Below are 18,412 nucleotides of genomic sequence, written 5' to 3'. Positions count from 1 at the left end.
CTGTAAGTGTTTTTTTACAGTTCTTCCTCTGAAAGTGCTATATAAAGTGTAACAAGTGAAGCTACCAGGCATAGTGATGTGTAAGAATGCAGCTGCAAAACATTTTGATACAGCAGCCTGATGTGTTTGCTTTACCCATTTTAGTAGAGCTGTCCAGCATCATGTTTTCTTCCTTCTTTGGAGCCTGGATTTGGTGCTTGTGATGCTTTTTAACTGCAGTCCAGAGAGTGGGTTGGTGGTCAAGAAATTGTCTGTAAACCAGCAAGGCTGGAGCTTTCAAACAAACAAACAAAAAAAGATGAAGTAAGCTTCATAAGATCTGGTGAATCTTGGCAGAAAGAATTCAAATTCTCAAAACAATAATGCTTTACTATGATTTTTTCCTTTGGAGAACTACTGTATTAGTAGTTGTTTCTAGTGTTTGACTAAGCATTACAAAGCTGCATTTGCTCTAGCTAAGAGCATAGTTTTTGCACAAGGCTGAATGCAGGGTAATAGAAATACAGGTCTTGGGATTGCAAAGTATACCATGTTCAACCCCATCTATCCCATAATCTAAGTTTACTCAGCAAGTGAGTTTTAGGTGCTTCTAGCAGATATGTAGTTTATGACTTATCTAAGTTTTTAGTCATGTTATGCACCATTGTTTTCTAACCTAGTTTGGTTTTTGACTCAAATGGCTAAATAATCCTTTTCACACAGGGCAAACTCAGAAGATGAATCTTTTCCAATCCATAACAAGTGCCTTGGACAATGCTTTAGCCAAAGATCCAACTGCAGGTATGCTATACTTGTCAATGTATTTGGCTTTGTATAAATTGCATTTTGTTTTGCCTATCTGTTTATAATATTAAATGCAGTTATCATGACCTTTAAAGTTTTCTAAGAAGTTAGTTCTACACTTTCATCTCAAACAAACCTTAAATGTGTTGTATTAACAGATTATTAATGATTTATGTGTTCTAAGATGCAGTTGAGTCTTTTGTATTAGTTCAGTGTATTTCACTTGAAACTTGGGACAGAAAGATGCATTGCTTAACATGTTTCTGGTATTACTGACATGAACTGTACTTCAGGGCAGCTTGAGTCCCACCCAGTAAGTAAAGGAGTTTTACAGTTGTAAATCTTAGTTTTTAATTCCTTCAACTTTCTATGCTCAAAAAGTGGTGTTTTTTAGAGACTATATATTCCTTGCTCTGGCCATTCTCCCTTCTCCCCTTCTCTCCAAAATTCTGTTCATTGATGCATATAGGCAGTGTAAGGTTTTTCTAGGCTTTTGCAGTCTGGATAACCCATAATTTTGAAGAAGCTCATTCATCATAGCTTGATTTAAAATGTTTATTCTAAACTCCGTTGCACAAACATTTAGTTCACCTCTAATTCATAGAATGGTTTGGGTTTCTTATACGTAACAGGAGGTCTGCTGCTTCTGTTGTCATAACAAAAGTGTGAGGATGGCCAGAAGTCTGAAAGGGATGTTTAATGCCATGAACACAGCTGCAAAAGCTCTAAGGTCTTGTGTAATTTTGTTTTTTCTTTTTAGTGTGTTAGTAGCTCCTTTTGGCAGTAACTTTTTTCTCTGCTTGAACCACTGCTCAACTCAAAGTCTGACTAACTGTGTAGTCTTTTAGGACAAGTTCTGTGTTGTCTGTCTAGTACTATGCCTCTATACGTTCCCGCAGTCTGTGTTATAATCACCTTTATTAAATTAAGCTTAGACAACTGAAAGTAGATTAGTGCCAAGAATAGACTTCAGTACCGTTTTTGTAGAATCAGTCAAATAAAGGCAAGGAGACTGCTAGTCCCACAGGAACTCGGATGTCATCTTCAGCCTTTTAGTTGCTCTAAGGTTGCAGTCTTGCTCCTCAGCTTTGCAGGGCTGGATCTATGCAAAGCCTTTTGCAAGATCGTGTTGGAGTTCTACAGCCCAAACAGTGAGTTGTCACTATTGTCCTACTTACTGAATTAATTAGTACTTCTTGCAATGGAAAGCAATGTTTTTAATTGTATGGGAATTGTGTAGCCATTGTTTAAGTACTGGAAACCCTCATACTTGGTTAATTAGTATTAGAATCTAAGCAGGGAAATATTTTCAGTGGCTGAACAGAATGAGTAAATCCACACAGGTTTGCGGATAGCAGCATTAAATGGGATTTTTTTTAATGCCAACTGGCTCAAAACTGAGTAGCCCCATGGTAATGGAAAGGCCTTACAATGATTTTAAGTACTTAAAAAACCCAAACAAATTAATATTAAAAATTAATTGGAGAGGTCATTTGGGGACATACGTCAGTCGAACTCCTTGATGGCATTGACTTTGCATGACTATATGTGTTATTTTTAAGTGGCATCATTAATATGATTGTCAGAAGTGTGTTAATCCCTTGTTGTGTTCGCAGTAGAAATGTGGGGTTTTTTTAAATTAAAATGATGTTTGAAAGGCAAGGAGGCTTTGTCCTTTGGAATATGGAGGAATCTGGGAATGATCAGAACTGACCCCAGTTCATGCAGATTACTGTTTGTGGTACTGCTGCGCATCTCTTACATGCTTAAAACAATTAAATAGGCAATATTTATTTATATGAATTAAATAACAAAACTGTTTTAAGAAAAATTAGACTTCATCATTCCATAAATTTAAAGACCCCTCCCTCCTCTCCCCAGATTATGTGATATGAAGCTAGATTTAAAAGGCAGTTACTTTTAGTGATAAAACTTTAATTGGCTATATCACACAGACTATAAGGATAGTAGAGTTGAGTATTAAGAGTTGTTCTCCAGAGAAGTTCCTGTCTAGTCACTTTTCAGATGTCTGGTGAGTATGTTTTGGGAGAGTTTGAAATTTCACATTGGATTGATCTTTTGAAGAAAACATTTTGCAAACCACTGCATTTACTGAAATCAGTTGATGAAGAGTGCGAACGGTTAGCTGTGGAAGCAGAACACAGAACTTCAGTGACTCCTTAGTGACTGAACATTTCTTGGAATTGCTTTTATTCATTTAGATGTTGTGATAGTACAGAGCCCTTCAGAAAAAAGATCAGTGGTTTGATGAAACCATAGCTGAATGAGTTTCTTGATTTCTGTTGAGACGAAGTTGTGTTGCTGTACTGATTCCTCGTTAACCTTTGTTCTCTATTTGTTATAGTTTCGCTATGCATCAGAAGCACTTAGTTTTAGATAAATCTTGTAGTAAAATGAAATTTTAGGTGCTACTTATGTTAGTGTCTCACATGAAAACATTTGAATCATGTTCATTAAAAATAAGATGTGTTGGAGTAACATTAGCCTCCTTTATTATTCTTATTTTTCAGTAATATTTGGTGAAGATGTGGCCTTTGGTGGAGTCTTCAGGTGTACAGTTGGCTTGCGAGACAAATATGGTAAGTTAACTTTTAAAAATGACATTATATTCATACTAGCCTCTCTGTTCTTTTGTCCTCCCCTATGGTTTGTGAGAGAAGCCTTGTAAGTGGATTTCTGTTTTCCTTTCTGTCCTTGGAAATAGAAAAAGTTTTACATATGTTACCGTTTGTGTAAACTTTCAAAGCTTTTAATACTTGCTGACTTACTGAAACTTGCTTTCAGGAGTCTTCTTTTTCTTCAGCTGACTTTATCAATATGACTTCATTTTTTAAACTGCAGTAGAACCAGATATTCATCGTTGTGGCCGCATTTAACTTCTTTAATTACAAACTAAAGTCTCTTAGCAACAATACGTGCTGATGCTTTTTATGCAAAGGAATTACATTAAAATGGATTTAAACTCTTTGTTTGTTAAATACAGTATTTTCTAGCATGGCCTGGAAAGCCAGAATAGAAATGATGTGTTTAGCTATGCTAATGTGGTTGGTTTACTTGTTAGGGAGACTCATGTGAAGACATTCTGAGAAATCATACAACCTTTTAAAGGTTTGCAAAAGATGATACTGAATGTTGTTGCACAGGCATGTAAGTGTCATGTTTACAGTTCTTGAATTTAACAACCTGGTTAGTGTTACCTGGTTAGCAAATCTAGAAGACTGTTCAAAGGCCTTCAGTGTTCTTCCAGTTGAGCGTCTTCTTTGGTTATCCATTTTGTGCAGATTAATTAAGTACTTATTTTGCTCAAGAGGTACTGTTACTGCAATGTTTCATGTATGGCTCGCTAGGTAGTACCTAGCAGGTCTTGGAAACTGGTTGTGCATACAGTAACCTCATAGCTTTTAACTTGGCAGTTGCTGTCTCCCCCACTGGGCTATTCAACAGAAGAAGAGGTCACAAACCTGTTTCAGCAGCTTGCTTTCTTAAAGGCACGAAGATGACTGGGACCACTTGCAGTCTGTGACTAAATCTATTTCCTTTTCCTCATTTGGAGATGAGTTACTGCCATCTTTGAGATCACCAAGATCCACTTTTTTGGAATGAACCAAAAAAGGGTGAGGAAGAAGACCATACTTTTAGGAAGTTTTAGAATCACAACCATATTTTGTCATCTTGTTTCTCTGCTTCAATTATTGTGTGGATGTTTCCTCACTCTCTGGTTTGTATGTTAATGTTCTAACAGTGTGGATAGGACTCCTAGTAGCAATGATCTTTAGTTCTGCTTGTTGAGGTTGAGTTAAGAGTTCTGTAACTCCAGTTGTGATATGTTAACTGTTTACTAGACTTTGTGAAAACGAAGCTTCTGCGGCAACAGTTGGTTGCTGGAAACATGAACAACAGAGACTTCATTTGGGAAATAAGCAAGTGGAGCAGATAGCTCTATAAGCAACCTTATTTTTTTAGTGAACAGTTTCAAAAACAAAAGAAACTTTATATTGTTAGGGTGTTGCTTTCAGGGTGATTAACTGGGTTTCTGTGATGTAAGGAAGTTATATAATACTGGAATGAAACAAAGACATTATTTCATTTTTGGAATAGTATGTTGTTCATGGTGTATCCAGAAGTGCCAGTGCTGTTCAAAGACTGTTAGCCACTGCTCCAAAATGCAGGGGAACGGTTGAGATGGGTAATGTAGACAAAGTGCAAAGAACTATTTACACAGTGTTAGTCTGATAAGCAACAATCATAGCACATCAGCAGCCTAGCCAGAAGAAAATCTATTTTATAAGTATGACAACAAAGATTTTTAAAAGAGATTTTTGAGGAAGATATGACATGGACTTTGGGAATATTTGATAAGAACTCCTTTAAGGCTTGAGAGGCAACACGAGAAATTGTGGAAGTACTTATGTGAACATTGATCAAGGGCTAATGAAATGGCTAGTATTGCCATTTAATCAAAGAATGTACCAACCTCTTTTTGATGAATAAGAGGATAGATTTGATAAGGGAAAAAAAAAAAGTAAACTGCTTTTGAGAGGATTGTGGCTGTCTATTAGTATTGTCTTAAAGATTAAGTAAATTCTGGATGCAGTGCTTATTTTATACAAAGGCTGGAGTCTATGTAAAATAAGGAGGAATTCCAGACAAGGAATGAACAAACAATCTCCTGGATCTCAACTGTACAAGGATGATTACATACACTTACTCTCTCTTCTTTCCCCATTTCCCTCCTGCATTTACCATCAACATAACAATAATAGGACATACAAGTGTATGTGAGGTAGTTCCTGTATTTTCATGTGAAATTGAATGTTTTTTCTGCTATCCTGGAAGAGGGGGATTTTTTTGTTTGGTTGGTTTTTTTGTTAGTGTTTTTTTCCCCCTCATAAGTAGTCAAAATCACTAGGTGGCAGTCTATGCCTATAAGTAGTTATTTTTTTTATACAAATTGATAGTTCCTTTCTAAACACTTTTATAGAGGTCAAGGTCTAAGTGTCACCTAATATTTTAGTAGGGGGAATTCAGTATATTCATACTCAGTAGTAGTAGTACAATACAAGTGATGGTTGCTATCCAGAGTGTTACTGAAGTCTCTGTGGGAAGATAGAGAAATTTGCTTTTAGACTAAATCTGTCATCAAATCTCAAACATTTTTTTTTGCCAGGAAAGCTATTTAAGCCTAAGGATAGAGTAATGTTATCTAAACAAAACTAGAGGCCTATACTAGTAAGTGAGTCATGTTCATTTGCTTTATAAGGAAATCCTAATTTTTGATCAGATGATTTTTTTACATGCTACTAAGAGTTTTATTTGAAAATCTTTAATTGAGGAATCACATGTAAAGAAGTCAGTAAGTGGAAATTTCTTTTCCATAATAGCTATGACTTAGGATAGTATGTTTGTTCCTGTACATCTTATGTCAATATTTGAAATAGGCAATTCCAGTTTTCTGGCATTGTTTTGCTATTCATGATCCTTCTGTTGTTATTAGTGTGTTCTGCATGAACTGAATGCAAATGTATAATCCTACTTCCTGAAAATGAGGACATTCCCTGAAAATTTTATGTGGAGAGTTCCTTTCAGGTAGGAAAGGAGAAATAAGTCTTGTGCAGTTTTTTCCCCTTGTCCCTTCCCTCCAGTCTTGCACACTGGAAGCCATAATTTTCTTGCCTCCTTCCTCATCACCCCCTGCATATTGATTTTCACCAATTTGCAAAGGTTGGAAACACTAATCTGTAGAGTATCTCTATTGAAGTAACAAGTGACTGCTGTTCCATATTGGTGCTAGCTGGAGATGTTTCCTGTCTGTAAAGATGTAAACTGCAAGATTGGTAGCCTGCTTCCTTACCTAGGCTACAAAAACATAATAGAAAAATATGGAGTAGGTCAGAGGTAGGGATTAGATGACTGGATGTAAAGAAATGGGAGGAAAAAACAGAGGACAAGGTAAAAAAGGAGAAAGTGGACAGAAGTAAGGACTGAGAAAAAAGAATAACAGAAACAGTGATTGACAGGGAAGGATACTCAGAAGAATGCTGAAGCAGTTTTATTTAAGTAACTCCAAAAAAAGACCCATCTAGCCTACTGTGGCCAAAAATGAGTATTTTGAGATTATATAAGCAAGAGAAGTGAACTATATATAATATTTTTATTGGAAGAAAGGAGAATTTATGGCCTTTGGAAAAAGGAGCAGGCCACTCAGGATGATGATGTGAGGCTATGCAGGGAAAGAATCAGAAGGGCCAAAGCCCAACTTGAAATCAGTCTGGCTGCAGCTTTCAAAGATAACAATAAATGCTTTGATAAACATGTTAACAATGAAAGGAGGATTAAGGAGAATCTCTATCCTTAGTTGGTTGCAGGGAGAAACATAGGGATCAGAGGTAAGGCTGAGGTACATAATGTCTTTTTTTGCCTCAGTCTTTAGTAGAAGGACCAATTGTTCGCTGGCTACCCAGTTTCCTGAACTACAAGACAGGGATGGGGAGCAGTTGGAAGCACTGGACTTGGTAGAGTTAGGGTAATGGTTGAACTCAATGATCTTACAGGTCTTTCCAACCAGAATGATTCTGTGATTCTGTGACACTCGCTCTGCTGTTCTCTAAACACAGCTTGAGGGCTTCCTTATCTAAGAATGCCTCTGTGTAGTTATCAGTTATTAGGCTTCTGTGATTCTGTGGTATTTTTGGAAGAAGCCTTTAAATAAATTGGGAATGTGTCTAGTACTATTGTCAGTCTTCTGCAAAGCCAGGTTTGAGTTGGATATGGATACAGTGAATCCATGTGTAGGTACCCAACATAAATAGATTTTTAGTATGAAACTGGAAACAAATGTGATCCTTAGTAAGGGAAATTCTAGTCTAAATATGTGTGTAGGATTATTCATGGCAAAGGCACCATTTAAAAGCTGGATCTGATATAAGCAAGTAGTTCAGGCTTCCTCCAGATTCCATATCCATTCTAGCAGGTAATTTGTGCTGCCTGTTTCAGACTCTCTATGATCATAGAATCATAGAATCATTTCAATTGGTAAAGACCCTTATGATCATTGAAACTAACCATAAACCTAACACCGCCAAGTCTCCCACTAAACCATGTCCCTAAACACCACATCTATGTGTGTTTTAAATACCTTCAGGGACTGAGAATCAACCACTTCCCTGGGCAGCTTGTTCCGGTGCTTGACAAGTCTTTGTGGTGAATGATTTTTTCCTAATATCCAATCTGAACCTCCCCTGGAGCAACCTGAGCCCATTTCCTCTCGTCACTTGGAAAAGAGACCAACACCCACCTTGCTGCAGCCTCCTTTCAGGCAGTTGTAGAGAGCAATGAGGTCTCCCCTGAGCCTCCTTCTCCTGACTAAACAATCCCAGTTCCCTCAGCTGCTCTTCAGGAGACTTGTTCTCTAGACACTTGACCAGCTTTGTTGCCCTTCTCTGGACTCCCTCCAGCACCTCAATGTCCTTTGCCCCCTAGTGAGGGGCCCAGAACTGAATACAGTATTTGAGGTGCAGCCTCACCAGTGTCCAGTATAGGGGGACTATTGCTTCCCTAGTTCTGCTGGCCATGCTATTTCTGACACTAGCCAGGATGCTTCTGGCCTTCTTAGCCACCTTGGCACACTGCTGGCTCTCATTCGTCTCATGATCAACACTTTGACTTGCCACATCTTGGTGTTGTCTGCAAACCTGTTGAGGGTGAACTCAATCACCTATCACACAGCAGCCTGCATTTCATGGCATGTCTTTCTATTTGCTGCCAAGGGAGTCTAGGTGACTGCTTAAGTTAGTTTCCTAATATTTGGATGCCTGGTTAGGTTACCTTTAAAGTTCTTGAGCTATTGTATATTATTTTTTGACTGAAAGAGTAGTGTACTTTCCAGAAGGGAGTTCTTGAATAACGCCATTTTAGTTCACTTGCAGCTATTTGGAAATGTGGTTAGAATGTGAATAATTTGAATGAAAATTTTATTTTTAAGATGCTCTCAGTTCCTGGAGGATGTCACTGTGCTGTTTCCCACCAGAAATGAATGCTTGCCCAGTGTAGAAGAGACTTGTCCTTAGTTCTGTCCCTCAGGAATTCTGAATTTACTCCCAAACAAATTGACTGAGATATCAAAGCTGATCTCTGTGGAGATGCAGCAGAAATGTTTTATTCAGTGGTTTTTGTTCTGAAATGTTTTGGAACGAATTAGTCTTTTACTCATGTGATTCATTTGTTACTGTTTGGGATCCTCTGTGTGATAGCAGAGTGAAGAAGAGGAATACGAGTTTCCTCCTTTCTGGATTAATGCCTCATCATCAGTTGGTGGGTCTTTCACTCATGGCTTTTATTTTTGTCAGTTATGGTTTCTTTTAACTGTTCTGTTTGGTCTATCTTGTTTATTTCTATCCTCTTTTTTGTTAGTGCTTACAGAGATGTAATGCCCACAGCAGCTTATGATACTCTCATACAAAGTCAATTAGAAGAAATACTTTTCATAAGGTTTCTGTGTAGCATTGCTAATATGTTGTGGAGTGATGTTTGCTGTCTTCATTAGCAGTGTGGTGTTGACTGTCAGTTTGTGGCGTGCTTTAGTTCCTACATCCTTTCTGTTGCACTGCTTTGTAGCCAGTAATTGTTTTTTTTCTGGGTGGAGCCTTGATAAAATGAAACTTGGGAGGAACAACTGTCAGTACTGTGTGCAGGATAAACCAAAATCAATCTCAGATCATTTTCATTCAGGTAATTTTGGGTTACTTACATGGTTAAGGACGTTTGTACATGCAGACAGTAGTAAACAATGGATAAGCAGCTTCAGTGTTGTTTTTTTTTTCTCCTTACTAAGTTTTCTTAGCTAAAATATATTTCCTCACATGAAGTAGAAAGGGTGCAGTAAGTATGCACATGTGCCTTGAAATTTAATTTTTTTCTTGCTCTATTCTGTTCAAACATATAGGCTTGTTTATAAATAATCCTATGCTTTATTATTTTGATGCAACTAGAAGCATAAATAAAGTTAGTAGGATTTTTTTCTTCCAAACCGTATTTAAAAAACCTTTGTAAAATAGGAGCAGATTTTAAACATGAATTATTGTCTGTTCAGTTGGTCCAGAATATTTCTTGCAAATTGGAAAATCACAGAAGAAAAGAAAAATCAAGAGAAGAAATAACACTTGCATTGAATCCCGTGAGGGTGGGGGGAGTTAAATCAAAGATTTCCTCAGTGGAAAATTTCGAACACATCAAAAAGCAAGTGACTGAGCTGCACATGAAAACTGCAGTTATAGCAAGAAAACAACATCCTTATGTCAGGATGACCTAGCCACATTAGCAATCAGCTGGATGCTTTAAAAATGATTTTATTTATCACTTCCATATTTGTTTCCCTCTACTTTCTGCCTGCCTTACAGAATTGGATCTCTGAGACAGAGGGTATGTTTGGGACAGATTAGCTGGCAAAGGCTGTTCTTAGCCTTCAGTAATGGTGATTCTCTGGTTTCCCTACACACACACGGTCTCAGTGCAGGATTATTCTGGTTTGAAGCTTTTTCTTATTGATCAGTTTTCTTTGGACTCTGGTGGCTGCAACTGAAGGATATGGGCCATCCAAAACTGGATAAATTACTCTGTATCTTACTGAGTGAAATCTGGTTGCTTACAGCGTTCTGTTGATACATCTCATAATAATGCTAGCTTGTCTTGCAGCAATACTGTTTATTTCCAATGTCTAATCCACTGTAATCCATGGTTGTTATTCTGTAGACCTTATGTCTGAGGTGTAAACACCTGTGTGAATACTCAGAGAACACTTAATTCTCAGTAAATGAGTAATTTGTTTATAGTCCGGTAAAATAATTCAGGAGTTTTTGTTTATTTGACCAGGAGATGGCTGTACCTAGCTGTGCCCAAGGGACACTAGTAGTTGTTCTATGAGAAAAAGTGTTTACTTGAACACTACTATTTTATGAGCTTAAGCTGTAGAAAACTCCTGAAGGCAAGTTCTATGTTTAAGTGAAAAGTCTATAGGAAAAACATGGGTGAGAAGGTAAAGTTGTCCCCATGTTATTATGGCATTTGGTGAAGTTTCTCAACTAAGGATTGGATATGCTTACAAAAATATGTCCTGTTGGCTTTTAGTAGCACGAGAAAACCTCTTAAAGCTGAGCTGAGTGTGTTCTCTGTTTTTAAAAAAACTATAATGGTTTGCCTCGAAAATCCATAAAGTACTTTAGGATGTTTATATTTAAAAGTTTTTTCTGTTAGTGATTTCAGGAAATTGTTTGTTGCGGAGACTTCCCAGCATGTTACTGGCGAGGGAGCAGAGATCTGTCAGTGGAGTTTCTCAGTCTGTTCTCGTGGTGCCAGGCATTACAGTTCAAGGGCAGGGAGTACAAGACCACAATTCGGATGGGCCAGTTGGGACCTATAGTGCAGTGAATTGATGTAGTGTATTTTCCCTCCCAGAAGCTACTAGTGGTTGGGTATTACTTCAACAGGTGGGGAGGCACTCTGGGGTTTTTCTGTGAGGTTTTTTTTTTTTTTAATCAATAATCATGAGTTCTTTTGCATTCTTTAAGAACATAGCAATATGCTGTTATAGAGAGGAGAAAATCTCAGCCTAAAGTAGTCTAAGTAATAAGTGTTAAAGGTTTATTGTATAAACAGATATAAAATGTTAGCTCAGTGTTTCAGAAGCAGGCTGTGACCTCGCTGGAGAAGCACTGTGGTTCCTCCATTATGTAGGTGCTGGTCCTTCCTAAGATTGCACGTGGTAGAATGAAGTCGTTCAGAGTTTTTGTCATGGTGGACTGAAGCTGAGAGTGGAACAGTTTATTCAGAGTTAAAAATGACTAGTTGTGTATAGATTAAAACCTGATTAGTCTGGAGTTTGGTTATCCCTGTGTCCTTGTGGATTTAAGCAGGTATTTCTGCAGTTGCTTGTCTTTTTCTTCCTGAGCAGTTTGGCAAGATCTGGATTTTGTTCTGATTTACATAAATGTCTTTGATCAGTAACATCTGGAGAACGTGTTCCAGATTCATTACACAATAGTACATGTTGTTCATTTTCATCTTAAATAGCCAATCCTCTTCTTAAGATTTACAGTTAGAAAAAAAGTTATTTGAGAACTTGATACAATGTAGTATGTTCTTTTACACTGTTTGTATCTGTGGGATATTGATATACATCAGTCTGCATCAGAGTTAAATAGATTTTATTTTAGTTTTATGTTTATTTTTGTAATTGTTCTGACAGCATGCTAGGTGTGAAAATAATATTTGTTTGAGACTTGTAAACCTGTTTGAGGGAAAGATAAGAGATAATTTTTTAAATATAGAATTTAATATTCAGCATGGTGCTTGAGAAAGGTGTTCTAACACATTTTTAAGATATTTCAGGATATGTTTCTGGGCAAAAAAGTTTGTGCTGAAAAAAAATGGGATTTAAAACTTCAGAAAATATTTGCAGTGAAACCTTTAAAAGTCATATTTTATATAGTGTTGAGGAGGATGAAACTTTAGGAAAGATACAAGATGGAATCTATGAGCATAACTTGTATTCATGGTCTCTATTAATACCAGGTCTGCAAGCACAGTTTGTGTAACATGTTTTAGATGTCAGGCTTTATGCCTTTACAGTTCCTTAGTTGGTATTTAGTGATTCTGTTTCCTTGGTTAGTCCTGTGGTCAGTATGCCCTCTGCTTAACTGGTACTTCTCAAGTGGGACTAATTTAGCACGTCCACTGTTTTTTCTGCCTCTGAGGATGGTGGTAAAAGCATGGTAATAATCACTACTTCAGTTTAAGAATCTGCTAATGACTTTATTCCAGGGAATAAAACAATCATTGGAAGTAGCGTGCCAGAAGCCTAGAAGGGTCAAAAAGGTCAAGACAATCACCCCAGTCCTGTCAATTGTCTAAGCAGCTTTGCAACAGAAGCACTTTGAAGAGCATGTTAATATTAATTTAACTTGTTTCAGAGCCATCTTGCAGACCACGCTGACATAATATGCTAGTAATTTCTTATAAAAGATCTCCTTTTTGATTTGTACGAACATTAGACCCTCAAAACTTGGCAAAGACTTTTCACACTTGTGTGGAAGCAACAAGTATGCATCAATTTATTTCTCACATACATACTCCACATTATCAAGGAGCAGGCATGGTTACAAGGCAGATTAATAAGATGTTTTTCACTACTGCAGATTACTGCTCATTCAGTTCTTCTTGTCTGAGTATTTCTTCAGCAGCATTAAATTCTTGCTGTTGTGTTGAGAATAGTTGCTTCAAAATTTAGGGTAGATCCAGCAGGCTTTCAAATTTACTAGAAAGTATTTATACACTACTGATACTGAGAAGTGTGAGAGACAGTGCTTTGCATTTGACACAGTTTTGCTTATTCCTTGGTGTGTCATCCAGATAGTCTACCCAGCCTTTTACAGTAGAATGTTCACTAACATGTTGTAACACTTAGCTTTGGTAACTGTTATGTATATTCCTGTTGGATCTTTTGTTGTGTCATGTAAGGTTGCAGATAGTCTGAAAATGCATGGAACTGACCTAAGTTATGCTTTTCTGCAAGTGAGCTTCTCACACAGCAGATTTTTTTTTCCTGTGGTTGAACGAGGAATGTTATTAATCATAGCTGAAGGAACACTTGAATGCCTTGGTGGAGTTAGGCATTGTGCTTTTTGTCTTTAGGCTGGGTGAATGATCAAGATGATCAGTAGGAATTCAATGTGGAGTGGATTACCTGCATAGTCATCAATAAAAATAAATTCTGGTGAGCAAATCTGCTACTTTGATATGAGCTGATTATTGGATATTTTTCTAACAGTGTGGAGCTGAATCAGTACTATTTTATCAATGTCATGAAACGCTTCCATCATCAGGGTAGGTACAGACATTAAAAGTTTGGGCAGTCAGCATGTGACTCTGATAAGGGCTGTTAATGAATTGTAGAATAATAAGGGTTGGAAGGAAAAGACCTTGAAGGTCATTTGGTCTAAACCAGTAATCAACAGAGAACCAGCTGAAGTTGTTTGTGGTCTTTTCCAAGTCAGTTTTGAATACATGCAACGAAGGAGTTTGTAGAACCTCTCTGGGCAGCTTGTTCCAGTAATGACTACTGTTGTACTGAGGTTTATTCCTCGTAAATAATCAGTTTTCCTTTCTGCATCATTCTTTCACCTATTGCTGTGTACCTGAAAAGAATCTGATCTTCCCTCTGCTTATACTACTGCTCAGCTGCTTTTTCATTGTCCAAAGATTAAATGACATGCAGGTTTACTGGCATTCAAAGTTATGCCAAAGCTTTTGCATTAACCTTCCCTGACCCTTCCTGTTCACACTGCCTCCCTGAGAAAGGGAAATAATTAGATAATATTTTAAAATATTTCTGGTTTACTCTTTAGGTTTTGCTGGGATGCTAGTTTGTCACAAATGATAGAAAATCTGAAGTGGGGGAGAGAGCCAGAAAAGTAAGTTTTCCCTATTTGCTTCAGGAAGGAAGGTTTTTAAGCTGTGCATAAATCAATTTTCCTGGGTCCTCCTTCATCCAGAGGGCTGTAAGCGTGACAATAAATGCTTAATATTTCGTTCATGCTGTGAACAACTTTAAGATTTTACAAAGTTTTACTAGAAGGCAAGTTTTCTCTCCTTCTAGACCTACAATTCAGTAACTGTGTAGATTAGAAGAATTTGTAGATAGTTGAAGAGGTTGCTCCCTGTCCATAGTAACATTTTCTTTGTACTTCAGCAGTTATCCTGACTCTAATACTCTGTAGGATCTTTTAGAGTGAGGATTAAATAAAAATGCAATAAACGTGCTTTGCTCCTAAGAGAATACTGGGGAGAGGAGGTGAAAGTGCAGTTTGGATCTATGGAGCTCTTGGAAACAAAATGCACTGTCTTGAGTAAGAGAATGACATGTTCAGAACGCTGAGCTAGAACTGCTAGTTCAAATATTTGTGTGTACTCAGATGTATGAATGCCTTGGAATTAATAACTGGGGGAGACTTAAAAGGAAAACTTGCCCTTCAGCTGTCTTTAATTTCCAATTTACTTGAAGTACTCTTCAGAAGTGTTGGTTATGTCAGTGGAACAAATGATAAGTCTGTAAGGAGTTCCTGTTCTTACCAGTTACCTGTCAGAACAAGTGTCATCTCTGGGCAATGCTGTGGTGATTAGTGCTTCAGAAGGATACATTTTTTTTTTTTTTTTGGTGCAAGTTGATTCCTTCCTCCTCCCTCAGTGAAGCCTAATTGACTCCTGTAAACAAATGAAACTGAGTGAGAAAGACTTATCTGCCATTTGACCTTTATGAGTCTTCTATTCACAATAAGAAGTTCTGTCCTTTGTTGCAGAGTAGAATGTGATAGCAGATTTTGCAGCAGCAGAAGAGGAAGCAGCTAGTTCAGTTTAGTGCATACAAATCTCCATTCTGACCCTGTTTTCTGTTGCTCAGAGAACTCTTAGGTACCTTTTTTGACTAGTTCATGTATTGTATTTTCATTATGTGATTTTTTTTAATATTTAAGGAAAAAGCAATGTCAGTCTGTCATGGAATTAATTGCTAATTAATTGAAATGTCTTTTTTTTTTGTTGTTAAAACTAAATAAATGAACTTCTTTTGGAAGCACAGGCTTTCAAAAGCGTTTCATAGCATACGTGTCTCTCCTATAACAGATCCAACTCACTGCACTTGACTTGAGACTTTACACTAACCTAACTGGGAGCTGAGACCAGGCTACTCAGCCCCTGTGTAGTTGGCTGAGCTGCACCAGAAGTATGGCCCAGTCCTTGAAGGCTGCACACACAAATCTTCTTGGCTCAGACTGTGCCACTCTTGTAGGATATGCCATTAGGAAAGAATGGGAGAGGAGTAAAGCTCAATTCTGTAAACTGTTTTGCTACACACAGTAGGTAACATGCATCATAAGACATTATAAGCTACTTGCTTATGAAATCCTTTTTCATTTCATTTGATTACTTGTAATCTATTAGGTGGTGAAATGACCTGTTTAAACATGGACAGCTCTGGAGAAAACAGCCTTTTAAATGGCATGGCACATTAGTATGCAGGGATTCAAGGTGGAGAGGTAAACCATCTCTGTGTCTGTGAAACTGAAGCCCTGCTTTGGACAAGTAGATGTGAAGTTGGTATACTCATCTGGAATGCTAACATGTTTTTACTGATGCTTACTTTAGAGGAACAGTGTCCATTGCACACCTTTTCTTAAAGCTAAAGAACTGTGACTAGGGTATCAGTAGAATAAGTGATAGAACAAATTGATTACAATTAATAAGAAATCATTAAACTGTTTTGTATTCAACCAGGACTTTTAAAAGAGCGAAGTATGAATTTACCAAACTACTAACTGTGCTGTCTGCTTTCTCACATAGTATCAGAGAAATGGAAGATAACAAGTGTCACCAATTGTAAGACAGGGCTTAAAAGGGGTTGTAGGACCAAGAAAGTCTGCAAGCTAGATGGATTGTGTTAAGCAATAGAATTAGTAGACTTATGTAGATGTACATCTATGAAAAATCCTAGATATTCTGAGATTAGAACAGGTCTTTAAAGGCGGGACTGATTTGAAATCAGACACTTCTATCTGAATTTTCTACACAAAGTCCCCAGTGAGTAACAGAGAAGATGATCTGCTGGGATTTCCATTTCTTTCTCCACATGCATCTTATCTTGTTACAGTTGAAGACAGAACATATTCAGCTTCTTGGATTTTTCTATTTGACTTCTAATGGATAATTTTAAATGAAGTTAATGAGATCATGAGGACAATTTAAATGTTGTCCAGGTGTATTGTTAATGCTCCTCAGTACAGACATCTTTTAAGATGCCTTTTTTAACACAACCTAAGTATTTTAAAACCAAAACACCCTCTTTTGTCTAAATCACCAGCAGTACTCCTTAAACCACGCAAATTGTTCAACATGGGCTCTTACAGTGATGTGAAATTACTCAGAGGTGGAGTCTTGGGTGGTGTTAACATAATAGGAGTACTGGTACTGTTTGAATGTTTCATTTTTGAAGACAAATGAAGACAGGAACATGTTTCATTGCAGATACTGAAATATGAAATACTTTTTTTCCTTGATGGCTTGGAACAAATGCAGCAGCAACTTCATGCATGACAATTGACTAAATATGTCTGTAAACATGTTCTGTTAGGTTGCTATGAAACTTTTTATTCTTGGAGGGTGAGAAGTTGACTGTAAAATTGCCTTAAAGTTGTTGCCCCTTAGACAGAGGGTCACTGTTAATTTGAACATGTGGGGTATTTAACTCCATATTCTTAAAATCACAAAGATAATTTTTTTTTTTTTTGAGAAAAATAGATCAGGGAGGATGAAGTAATTGTTTAAAAATTACTTTAAATCAAATATGGCTTTTTCCTTAAAAAAAAAAAATTAGATTTACCATATTAGGCAACACTTCTAGTGTATTTATTAATTTGCTAAACATGCACCTAATCTTCTTCTTGAGTTACTGGGATGGAGAAGTGAGAGGAACCTTATTTTTTTTTTTCCCATGGCCTGGTTTGTCATGCTGATTCTCTGACTAGTTGGAAAAGGGCACCAACCTGTTCAGGTGGCTGAGACTAGGGATGCTGGGCAGGTTCATTGAAATGGGCAGCAGCACAAGGACTTGCTTCAGAGGCTCCTGCGCCTGGTTTCAGATAGCATAGAGGTACTGCTTTCACCTGGAGTGACAAGCTAACTTGTGCAGGTTGTGTTAGCTTGTTTTGAGCTGTCTGGCTGACGCAAGTAATAGGAGAAGATTACACTTTAGGAAGTGTGTCTTCATTGGTACGGAAATGTCATATGGAAAGACAAAGTATCTCTGGGTTATTTGTCAGCTTGAGTCAGATTTCAGCTGAGTGAATGGTTTGTGAAGGGTGGTGAGAATGGTTGTTGATCAGAATTACACTTCCTTTGCACATTTTGAAAAAAAGGTGAAATAAAATAGATAAAAACTCATAGGCTTAATGTCTTTACATTTTCAGTGCTTAAATAATTTATATATATTTTTAGTAATGATTTCCATATTGTTTAAATAAAGATAGGAGTTTAAAGCCATGCCATCCAACTTTTAATGTTTGGGGAAATACCTATCCTAATGATGTGCATGTCATTTGGTCTTAAAAGGCTATATTTTATTAAAAAAGAATCCAAACAACCCAACCTTGGACACTTTATCCAAAACTTGTTTTCCCAGCTAATGAATAATAAAGAGATCAGAATTAGTGTTGTACGTGTAAAGTCAAAACCATTTCTGAGAAATTAATCTCATCCAGTGACAATTACCTGGCTCTTTCTTCACTATTTTAGACCTAGTACTTCAGGATTATGCTGTTAATTCTCAAGGTCCAAGTTAGGTGCTTCAAGCTGGTCATGTTATAACTGTCATGTTGTATTTCACATTTTCTTTTATTGATTCTCACTTCATTTGTTTCATCACACTCCACTGATGGCAGCATGCTGCCTCTAATTTAATATCTCAATAGTAATTCAACAGTGTTGTTAGGATGTCTTTTATATTTCAAATCATAGAGGGGCAAGCTAGTGTGGTGGATCTAACATGCTTTTAAATTCACTCACCTGT

At 37.2% G+C, this 18,412-nt stretch overlaps 1 protein-coding gene across 2 annotated transcripts in view; it reads left to right on the top strand.

The window, feature by feature from the left end:
* Positions 1 to 18,412, top strand: part of BCKDHB (branched chain keto acid dehydrogenase E1 subunit beta) — a 156,910-nt gene that overhangs the window by 1,233 nt on the left and 137,265 nt on the right. For both annotated transcript variants that reach the window (XM_051616000.1, XM_051615999.1), the window contains exons 2-3: positions 703 to 780; positions 3,315 to 3,383. In XM_051616000.1, the coding sequence (XP_051471960.1) occupies positions 703 to 780; positions 3,315 to 3,383 (147 nt within the window). The remainder of the gene's footprint in view (positions 1 to 702; positions 781 to 3,314; positions 3,384 to 18,412) is intronic.

This window comes from Apus apus, chromosome 3 (assembly GCF_020740795.1).
Source record: "Apus apus isolate bApuApu2 chromosome 3, bApuApu2.pri.cur, whole genome shotgun sequence".
Taxonomy (NCBI): domain Eukaryota; kingdom Metazoa; phylum Chordata; class Aves; order Apodiformes; family Apodidae; genus Apus; species Apus apus.
The sequence above is the reverse complement of the archived record's forward strand: the minus strand, read 5'-3'. Positions and strand labels throughout refer to the sequence as shown.